The sequence below is a fragment of the Sinohyriopsis cumingii genome, chromosome 1 (genome assembly GCF_028554795.1).
Source record: "Sinohyriopsis cumingii isolate HCF-2022 chromosome 1, ASM2855479v2, whole genome shotgun sequence".
NCBI lineage: Eukaryota > Metazoa > Mollusca > Bivalvia > Unionida > Unionidae > Sinohyriopsis > Sinohyriopsis cumingii.
This window is the reverse complement of record NC_142961.1, coordinates 188,214,022-188,226,066: the sequence shown is the minus strand read 5'-3', so window position 1 is coordinate 188,226,066 and position 12,045 is coordinate 188,214,022. Positions and strand designations below refer to the sequence as shown.

At 36.4% G+C, this 12,045-nt stretch overlaps 1 protein-coding gene across 4 annotated transcripts in view; it reads right to left on the bottom strand.

Moving 5' to 3' along the window:
- LOC149808550 (transmembrane protein 179-like) overlaps positions 1-6,555 on the bottom strand; it is a 35,454-nt gene extending 28,899 nt beyond the window's left edge. Inside the window, exon 1 of one of the 4 annotated variants that reach the window (XM_089978915.1) lies at positions 6,529-6,555. Coding sequence is in view for 1 of the 4 variants with exons in the window: in XM_089978895.1 (XP_089835021.1) it covers positions 6,386-6,484 (99 nt within the window). In the remaining 3 variants the exon portion in view is untranslated. Of the gene's footprint in view, positions 1-5,663; positions 5,819-5,866; positions 6,366-6,385 lie in introns of those variants that run through there. The other 3 variants (XM_089978895.1, XM_089978926.1, XM_089978905.1) reach the window with 3 other exon arrangements.
- Between the last annotated feature and the right edge of the window lie 5,490 nt (positions 6,556-12,045).

The following is a 12,045-nucleotide window of genomic DNA, read 5'->3' as shown; positions in this document are numbered from 1 at the left end:
AGAATAATGCTCAGAATTGTACAATAATAAGACCCAAGGAAAACCAGCAGTACTCAATTGATCTCAGGCAGAAGAAATTGATGACAACCCCATTTCATGAGGAAGAAGAAATTGCAGTTAGGTCATTAAAGAAAGGAAAGTTGGCTGGCATTGACAGCATTCCACCAGAGCTCATTCAAGCAGGTGGACAAGACATAGTCATGGTCTTAACAACAATATGCAACAAGATATGGCAGACAGGAGAATGGCCCACCATATGGACTCAATCCCTCATCATCATGCTCCCCAACTACAGAACCATCAGTATGATCAGACAACCAGGCAAAGTCATGCTTAAGATAATTCTCAACAGACAAAAGCCTCAAGCAAAGAAAATTATTGTTAAGTGCAGGCAGGCTTCCAAGCAGGAAGGAGCACCACAGAACAAATCATCAATCTAAGACTCCTTTGCAAGAAATACCTTCATCATCAGCAAAATAAATACCATGTCTTTATAGATTTCAAGAAGGTCTCTGATAGGGAATGGCATGCGGCATTTTGGGCAACTATTATGAAGTAGAACATCAGCTCAAAATTGGTGCAGGTTCTTGAGCACCTCTATGACAAAGCCACCAGTCCTGTCCTCAATAATGGTTCTGAACAACAGTTGGAATCAGACAGGGATGTATACTGTCACCTACACTCTTCAACATTTTCCTCGAAAGGATCATGGAGGATGCTTTGGAAGACCACTGTCAGCATCAAAGAAAGAACAAACACCAACCTATGCTTCACAGATGATATTGATGGTTTATGGTTTAGCAGAAAATGAAGAAAGAACTAGCTGACTTGGTTGAGCACCTCAACACAACCTTCACAGCATAGAGTATGGAGATTAGTATTGAAAAAACCAAAATGATGATAAACAACACCAATGGCATAAGTGGAGAAGTAAAGGTCAGTGGACAGAACCTGGAAACAGTCTCAAGCTTCAATTATCACAGACGAGGTCTCCAAACCAGAACTACTTTGCAGGACTGCCAAGACAACAGCAACAATAACAAGGTTGAGACCTATATGGAAAGACATCAACATTGCTCTCTTCTGCAAAGTAGGATTCAAACCTTGGAAATGAGATGTTACCACAAGATAGTGGGCATCTCATACATTGACCATGTAACCAACAAAGAGGTCCACAGCAGGATTCAATGAGTCATTGAACCCTATGAAGACCTCTTGACCACTTTGAAGAAAAAAAACACAAACTGAAGTAGTGCGGTGATGTCTCAAGATAATCTGGACTGGCAAAATTAATTCTGCAAAGCACAGTGTGGGGGTGCACAGGAAGAGGCAGATAGAAAAAAGGTGGGAAGACAACAGTAAAGTGTGGACTGGCATGGGGTTTCCCAAAGGGGAGTAGAGAACAGGAAAAGACTGGAAGAATTGGTTGTAAAGTCAATTGTGGTGCCCCAAATGACCTCTTTAGTTATGGGATTGATGATGATGATGATGATGATGATGATGATGATACAAAGATGACGGTATGTAACATCATCTAAACTCTTTAGTGACTTTTTTAATTTAAATCTACAGTTTCAAAATGCAAGATTTTAGACAAAAAAAGAAAACAATACAAAGAAGTAGGGATACTTTATACTTCCATGTAAACTTTTTTACTATATCTGACCAATTAAGCAATAAATGAGAATTGTGAGACCCTTACAAAGCATATACATGTATACGGCCTACATCATTGATTTTAATTTTAATTCTTCATTGATAATATGATATTTTCCTCCATATTTCATATCTTTTGAATGAATACTAAACTGAAAAACTGGCCCCGTACTAACTAGTCTAGCTGGGCAGGACCATTTAGTACCATATATATAATCTTCATTAGCCAAGGTTCCGAGGCCCTGTCTACACTTTGGTAGATCCAACAGCTATATTGCTGCTTTGTCCTAGTGACATCTATTGGATTTAAAGTGTTGCCTCCCTTAGCATGTAATGCCAACTAACCATTAGCATGGTACATTCCACATCGCCTGAAAACAGTGGTGGTAAGTGACCTAAAAATGGATACTTTGTAAGTTTGACATTGAAAGTATGACTATGTATCAGAGGGAAGCCATTACAGGTGTATTTGAGTAAATGGTATTTGTGCAAACATGGACCGGCACTGGAAAATTGCAATTTTATCAGTCTATTCAAGCTGTGTGCTCCCCTAATTGATCATGTAGGAACAGTGTTGAAATTTGAACAACTTAATTATTTATTGGATGCAGTGGCTTGCTGCTGCATCCAGTGAAATTCACAGACCCGAAGCATAAAAATCTCTGCTTGATATGCCAAGGTGTAGATAGACTATCGGAACCTTGGGTAGCAATGATGCATATATATCTACTTATAAGTTAAACTGCAAGCTTCAAATGATCCTGGCCCGCCACAACATTATGCACTAGCTGATCAGGGTCTCCATTTGTTCTGCAGGTTATTCCTCAAGAACTTCACAGACCCAGATCTGCTGGTGCATTATGTGACAGAATTATGTGAGTCTGTGAAGTTTGCAGTTTGACTGATCTTACAAGTGAATATAGATGGTATGTGAATGCAAGCAGACCAATTCCAGATGGACAAAGTTTGACTTTGTATCCTTGCTGTTACTGCAAGCAGACCAATTCCAGATGGACAAAGTTTGACTTTGTATCCTTGCTGTTACTGCAAGCAGACCAAACAGGTTCAATTCCAGATGGACAAAGTTTGACTTTGTATCCTTGCTGTTACTGCAAGCAGACCAAACAAGTTCAATTCCAGATGGACAAAGTTTGACTTTGTATCCTTGCTGTTACATCTGGGTTCATTCAACTCTCAGGAGCTGGTGGCATTGCAGAGGATGCATTTCAAGCAATCTCAGAAGTGAATACATGTGTCAGTTCAGGACCAATGTCAAATTAAGGGAGAATAAATGTAGTGGCTCGAGCAGACCACATTTAGGCTGTGCTCTTGCACCAATCATCCTTACGTTTCAGTTTGGTAAAAGAAAGTTCCCTTTAATGCAGCTGAAAGGGCAAAGAAAGAAAAAGGACATAGAAAAATAAGACAAAGCAATACAATAAATTTTAAACTGAATTGACCACATCCTAAATTTGTTGTTGTTGTTGTTGTTATTGTAGGGTTTAACGCCATTTTTCAGCACAAGATAGGCTATACATGGCGGCCAGTATAACTGGTGGAAGAACCCTGGAAAACCACGGGAAGAACCACCGACCCACATTAGCCAAGCCTGAGACTCGAACCCACGCAGACACAGGTGAGAAGGCAGTGATCCGGAACGGTGAGCACTTTAGACCACTCAACCACTCGGGGCCCCCATCCTATATTTAATGACTAGTGTGTTCACTGCACAAGAAGGATAAGTCAAACAATTTTATGGGCTGACATATATGAAACTAATCTGATTTGCTTCGGCACCAAACAAGAGCACATGGTTGATGATCATTGATAGAAAATGTTAAGATGATAAAAAGATGAGATCTTCAGAAAAATATGCTGCATTTATTTACAAAGAGGAGTACAGAGAGGAAAAACATGGACCCAAATGTCCAAAATAAATTCTAAATGGGAATGGTAACTAAAAAATGAAGAATTAAAATTCCAGTACAGAAGGGTCGTGATGGGGGTGCTGATAATGACTTGTGGATATATTCACTGCATCAATATTCACTTTTCTAGAATTATATACTTTGAATAAGTCATTGTGGGGTCAGTCTAAAGCATGGTTTTGTGAGTTTCCTTGTCCACTAAAACAAATGGGTCAAATCAACAATCGACAATGCTGTATAAAACAGTACTGTCTCAGTCAATAGGAATAAACATAACGTTCGAAAGTGTATATGTCTTTAAATTTTTGGAATAAACAAGAAACAGGAAAGGATATTCGTGAGCCATGTTTTTGTCTATAGTTTGAACATCTCACATTAAAAATGATATCCCTGATTACAGCTCAGTGAATTTTCATGTGAGTCTCTGAAAATTTCTTATTTTTGCCACACAAAAATGATTTCAACACCAGTTGTATCAACATACACTGCAACATCACTTGTTTGATATGTGGAGAAAATAGGGATAAAGTGACTAATTAATGTCTATGATTTTTCCATGACAAGGGTGAAGAATCTATACAAATGACACTTACTTTACACAGTATTTTTGTTAATGTAAAAAAGTTGTAAATATTATTAGTCATTTGCTTTTTTATTCTGTATCAGTGACATATATAGCAGTCACATACACTTATTTCCTGTCAATAAGAAAGAAAGCCTATTGACAACACCCACTCACCTTCTACAAATGAATACAATGTGACTAATTCACATTGTACAAAATCTGCCCCCCACCTCAATTCCATGCTATTTTATCCCATCAGCATGTTCAGCCACAGAAAGAAGATACACTAGATTGGTTTCCCACTTATGATTGATTCAAGTACTTTATTGATAATTTAAAAACCACTTTTCTCTGTTGCTGCATATATTGTCTACATCACATGTGTGTCATGCAGTGAAATATGTTACATTCAATTTTGATTGGTGATTATTGTTGGTTCAAGTCCAGGGCAACCACCAATTAGAGGTAACTGTTGCTTATTTGCTGCATAATATACCAGAATTACTGGCAAACAAACTTGATCCAAATGGATGCAATGCAACGGAGAAGCAGAAGTGAATATTAAGTGAAGTAAGGAAACTGTACATTGGGAACTAGTTTGGAATGTATATATATATATATATATATATATATATATATATATATATATATATATATATATATAATCAGCAACTTAACAAGTTGATGGGATTTAAAATAAAATTCAACATAAAATATCACACACTCAAATCTGTAGAAGGGGGTAGGTGTTGTCAATAACTTCCTTTTCATGGAAAGAAATGAAAACCTGTGGCCGTGGTAGTTGTTTTGCATCTGCAGGCATTGCAATGGAATGGATTTAATTCTTATTCATTTCCTCTCCCCCACTCTGACTTGTTCTAGAGAACGTTTTGCTAGCAAGAGGAAACTGAACTATTTATTTTATTTTCAGATAACTGTGTAATGTCTGCAATGTAAAGCAAAAGTGTTGGTGATGGAGTCCTGCATCAGATCAAATAGAGCAGCCTGAAATGGCCTAAAAGGTCAAATTAGAATCACCTACAGCTAACCGGCAGCCTGTTCGGAAGTATCTTATCTTGTCAAGGATGAAAATGGCCCATGATATGTCTATCTGTAACCTGCATTCTGGAAATACAACCAATAGGTCAACGCGTATAAAACAGGATCTCTCTACCACTGATAAACCATCTAAAAATGAAAACATTAACCAGTTTATACGTGAATTGATAATTTATCATATTGTAATTTGTAGGCTGTGTATCATAAACTATATTGATAAGCGACAGCGGTGTATCATTTCATTCCTGGGTGTAGTGTATATTTAATATGCCATGTTGGCCTAACAATTATGAAAAAGTCCATACTGGATACAGGACTCAACAGTTATCGGAGCTGCTGTCTGCCACACGTACACAAACATGGCCGACTGAATTGGCAAATGATATCACAGATATTAATTAAAACAATATAAATAGTTTAAAGAAAACAAGATGATGCAGATGATGTTTGTTTACCTATGGCATGTGACAGATTCCACAGGTGCTTAGTTCTGTATTGAAAATAGATTCTTCCATTAACTTCTGGATTAAAAGGCATGAAGACCACCTTTTTCAGAATGTATTTTATATGTGGTACTGCTCTCTACGTCAATACAAATGGTGTTCAAATCGTTCATGCATAAATTTATGTGGGCAATTTTACTGTAAGTTTGACACACCTATGTGAAAATTAAACAACAGTTGCTGATGTCATTCATGATGCTGAGTTGACCAAATCTATATATTATGACCCCATTTCGAGACTAAGCAGGGGTCACTGGGCTCCACTTTTCCTATTCTGGAATAAACAATGTTGACTTGTGGAAGGTCATTATAGTAAATAGTATACTGTAGTATAGTCCTACAATGTAAGAAATATCACATATTGGTTTTGTTTTAGTGCTGACGCCCAAACATAAATATCAGCGACAAGGTCTTACATGTAGGATTAACTGCACAGTAGTAGTACGTGCGACTAATTACACGACGGATGAATCGGGTCTGAATCCCGACGGCAACATTTAGAGCCCTTCTGATCACCTTCTGTGTGACATGCAAAATATTTAGCACCAGTACACTCATTTACATAACATAGCAAACTGGTGATATTTGGTGAGCTAGGTGGGGAGTTTCCAATAAACTCATGTTGATCATTTTGATGTCGTTTTCATGAACAGGAAATACGTTTAACTACTAACTCGATTAACACCAATTGGAATGGAAATCACAAATCCAGTAATGAATGCACAAAAATATAAAATTGTCTGAAAAAGTATTTGAATGTCGAAGATTCCCATCTTGACGAATTTTATAATTTTGCTGCGTTGAGACGAAACTTAACTTGTCAACTTTGACCTGCAGGGGCGTGATAAAAAGAAGAGTGACCGACGCTACTGCTTAGTGATATTACGGATTGTATCCATGACTAGAATGCAAATACGAATCGGACTATTTACTGTATAAAACTAAATATTGCTTTTTTTAAAAACTGACTGTAAGTTTATTTCCTTTCTGATAATACATATAATTTGGCGAACAAGTGGATATCATTTGTAGTACCAGCCCTAATTTTAAGAAACATTTGAATAATTCATTTCAATAGATCAGGTAATGTCAGCTGAAGATAATATAATAAATAATGCATTTATCTGCAGGTCGCAAAAGAAGTAACACCTAATTATTTACCTTCTTTGATTAATATTATTTAATCAGGTTGTTGTTAGCAGATATCACCCTTGTAGACCCTTGACTGGTTAATAAAATATTATTTTTAATTTATAATGTCTACAGGGCAAAGAGATTGAAAACAAATTAAACTTACAAGTTCCGGTCCAATATAAGCACAACCAATTAATTAACGAGCACATTAGACCAAAGTAGACCTCCGCCTTTTTTCTGACATTGATCCGCCACAAGAAAAAGGAAGGAAAAAAAGAAAAGGCGGAGATATACTTGTTGGTCTATGTGACTTGCATATCTATAATAAATAATAAGGAGGAAGGATATGAGAATATGGGTTGCGGTGTAGTCCGGTTGATAGCTAGAACAAAAAAGCAATCTTACGTTTTTGAATCATCATTTTTTGTTAATAACACATTTCTGCATTTCCTTTCGTAGAAAAAAAGTTTTTGTTTTGTTTCTGCGGTGTGAAGTTCGGTGCCAAATAAAAGTGTACCACAATCAATATTAATATTCATTATTGATAATCTATCTCAAAGCTCATTTCTTGTCTTATTAAACAGTTTGCATTCTAAAGAATATGACGATCGTTTTCTATAGGAAATATACAAGATTATGATGGATCGGCGATGAGATTAAACATATATAAATCATAATTCAGCAATTGCATTTGTCTTAACCGGCTTAAAAGCACAGAAGCTTGCCTATTTCCAAGTATTACGTACCTTAGCACATAAATGTTTGCTCGGTAACTTGATGAAAGGCACTGAGATTTATTATTATTATTATTATTATTATTCATATTCCTGTCTCGGCCAATCCTTAGATACGGACAAAATATGAATATTTACAGCAATACAATTAGAGGAGTCCCATTGAGGACGTGAGTACAATAATGCATGCAACAGTTTTGAACTGTCTTTTTCATTGGAGGAAATAATCAAAATTAAAGATCTTTCTAATCTTCACAGTTATAATTGGATAAAAATTTGAACGTATGTGCTTAGAATGAACCAACTAGAAATTCTCCTGGATGATATCAGTAGTGTTACGAGTCTATGCTCTTAAAATAAGTAACAGAAAGGAGTGCAGACATCCAGCTTTGTACAATTTAACAAATACTTTATTTCCCTAGAATACAAAATGAAAAATGAGAAGGAAAAAAAAAGGAATCACGGCATTGAGAACCAAATCGAAAAATAATCCAAGAATTAAAGACAAAAGTCAAAGTCCAAAAATGTCCTGAATGAAACTCAGTTCAAGTCCCTAAGAGATCCAAATTTGAAGGCTGTGACGTGTCCGTTATAGTTAGCGAAGTGCTGATGTGCCAAAAGTCTCTTGTTGAATCACAGCAATATTATTCCAGGTTTGAATTCAGATTAAATTCAAATGAACGTCTTTATCCAAGAATTTTGTCAGAGCACTTTTGTATTTCCTGGGAATATAATCATTGAATTCAATACTTTGAAGAAAAGAAAACTTAGCCCAAACTGGTCAAACCATATTACAACTTTAAGTGCCAGATGTTAAAGCATAACTGGTAAAATCCTCACAATCACAAGATAATATTGTTCTCTGCTTGACCTCAAGGCACATTAGCATTTTCTAAAAACAACCAATGGAAAATAACCTTCTTGAGTGATATAATGAGTCTTGTTTACTTACAACCCAATAACCTATGCAATTCACTTGGGAATCTCCAAAACCCTGACTCTAATCAACATGTTTACCACTTCTTGTTTACCTGAATAATAATTTGGTTAAAAAGCTCTTACACATAGAGAATAATGAAGCTATTTTTAGTTGTTTACATAAATGAAATAAAAAAAATAACTAAAAAAGTCATTCAGGTCAAGCAAAAATGAACTAAATTTTTGGACAAGATCATGTCCAGTAAACAATATTACATTACAATAGCACGTAATGAAAAATATATATGAAACTAACAGACTAACAATTAAATTAAAAATATACATAACAATAGTTATATGTGTTACACTGGGGACAAGGAGAAATAACACTGTCCGATAGGTTACATAGAGAAGTGCTTTAGGGAACATGGCACCGTATCCAGTAAAAACTGAGAGATTCAAATATAAGGTGGATTCTAAACAAGTGAGCCACGTATTTTTGAACTAAATCCATTGTACAATCAGTACATGTATGAACCTCGCCTGAGGCGGATCATAGGGAATTGAACAGCCATTTAGGCTGTACTCCGGGTGGCATAAAGTTGCACATTCGTTAAAGGAGGGAAGGAAATTCTAGCTGGAATCCTGAATTTGGATTTGCGAACAACGGCTTCTTGAAATAACATATCTTCACCCTAATATTTGTAATACTTTCATAAATATGATTTTGCAAGATTGATACTTTATTACGAATAGTTAGTTTATTAGAAATGAAATTTTCCATACATAGCTGAATTATCAACATATCGTAACGTAGTCTATAGCGAATTATTATCAAACACGATTAACGTTTAGTAGATTGTTGGACTTAAATAGAAGTGGATTGTGTAATTTACTACTATGCTGCATCGTAATGTATAACTAATTTATTAGAAAATTGTGTTAGAATTTGTATTCGCTTTATCAATATACGAATATTTAGATTGTGAATTCTGCAGTGTTAAATATTGTTGGGCTTATTTAAATATTTGTATGTGTCTTTTATAATTCGTATGGTGGGAAATGCATATGATTGCTATTGATGATGATATTTTACTATATGGAGAAGTTAACAATTAGGGATGTGTACGCATGTCGTAGAACTCGTTAATAATGTTATTACTATACTATTACAATAACACAATTATTATAGAACAAAGCGTGTATGGAATATTTAGATGTGAGTACGTGAGTTGACCTATTAATTTATTCACCATTATTCGGACAGAAGGTCTGAGAAAGTGTGGTGAATTTCCTAAGAATAGAGTAAGGAGACAAAAATATACATTCCCTTCTAATTCTTGAGGAAGCTGTCCGGGTGGGTGTTAGAGGTTTGACACGCAAGGATCGGAGACGAGGAAAGAGACGTGGTATGCGCTCAAAATGACGTCAGTAGTTTGTGTGTAGGTGGAATGTAGTTCTAGTCTATTTTTAGAACATTTTTTCCTCTCTCATTTTGGTGGTGATAGAAGAGTTTTATTTATGCATTTCTGGTAGGGATTTAAAGGTAACTTTTTATTCTTGATAATATGAGCTCAGGGTGTTATTGTCTGTGTGTATTTCGGCGACAGTGCACAGTGAGTAATAAGGCCTTGGTGATGATCCGGAAGTGAAATCTGTGTTCTGTTAACATGCTGCTATGTTGACAGTCTAGCATCTCAAAAAGAGCAGGTCAACCATTGACGAGAACTTCACCGTGAAGTCATCTTTGAAGGTATTTTAGATTAACATATAATTTGTATTGATTGTCACACAGTGGAAGGTCAGTACTGAGAAACAAATGTAGAGAACATATAGTAAAATTAATTGTGTTCTATATCCAGGTGCAGTGCCAGAAGGAGCACGTGAAAGTAAACACCGAAAGTATCGGAGGAACGGATCCGGAAGTGCCACGAGAGCACGTTGTCAAGGGTACAGGAAGTATCAAAGATGCAAAAAGGAAGACATTGATTGACATATGAGTAACGGAGACAACACTGAATTAAACACTCTCACATAAGACCTTTAAGTTCATGTGATGAAATAATAATTGGCAACTGTTAATAAGTAATTGATTGTATTAGTTCTAGAGAAATTGCGAATGAAAAATATGTCAACGAAATTATTAAATACATTTATTATATATTATGAAATTGGTATACTTTTCACCTTGAGTTATTTATATACCTAGACCGTCAGCATTGCTGACTGGGTGCTCGGAGCTATATAAAATTTAGTTGTCCACCTATCTCCAGTATTAGAAATAATACCGTAGGAAGCACGTGACACTATCCAATAGCCAGTTTTTGATTACAATCCAACACACTACATATATTATCCAGCAGTCACATTTTCATTACATTTCACCACACCCGCACTGTCTAGCGGCTGCGTTTTAATTGCTATCAAACGCACCCCTACTATCCAACCAAAAGGTGTGAATATTTTACCCCTCCCACTTGCATGCCCAGAAACACACTATCACACAAGGGTAGGACGTGTTTATAAACACACTACTAGACCCTTATACACATAATAGAGAAAGGGTTTTAATTTTTTTGTTTAAGAGAAAGACACACGCAAAACGTACACCAACACAAATGTTTAACGACTGATTAGTACATTTCTTCTTTAGTGATACAAGTGGCCCTGAATAGGGTCGTATTGGTTGTTATCCAAAGAAGAAGGTTAACGCATACAACACCGCGTCACTGTTCTTCTCCTCAAACGTCTTCGAAGTGCCGGTCAATACACCAGTACTCTCTTCAGAAAGCCCATGCGTTCTACACACATTCTTCTCTACCAGATATCCATATCCGTTGTGTTGGTCTTTCATACATTCACATTGACTAGGTCGTATGAGATCAAAAGTATGTCGAAAATGATAGCCAATGGCTCTAGTGTTTCCCACTTCTTGTCATGTCGTCTTGAGAACAGTTGATACAATAGGCTAATGCTTCTGCGTGGGGTCTCCCTTCCAATCAGAAGACTCGGCTAACGTGGGTACGTGAGAAAGCCTGCCAGTAGCTTCTCGTGGGTCGGTGGTTCTTCCAGGGGTTTTCCAGGGTTCTTCCTCCACCAGTTATACTGGCCGCCATGTATAGCCTATCATGTGCTGAAAAATGGCGTTAAACCCTACAACAACAACAACAACCAATCAGAAGAGAGCGGACACCTGACGTCACTTTATATACAGAAACCAGTAATAACCTACAGCATGAAATAAATACAAATACAAATAAAACAATAAACCTCAATTACATCCTAGTCAGAGAGAAGCCGACTCAAATCACACGCCAAGACAACCCTAGCAAATCTGGTCTCCGTGCTTATTTAAAGGTGCAAAACCTGTCAACATAAGATCGAGGCCAGTACATTTTCTAACACAGCGACGAGAGAAAAACTGAACGTACATAGTACAAACAGAACGTGGAAAACCGAGAACGTAATTTATCTCATCACAAGTTAGATATGTGGCTTTCACTATGTCAGAGAAACTAAAAAGCTAAACAAAAGGATCCGTCTTCACG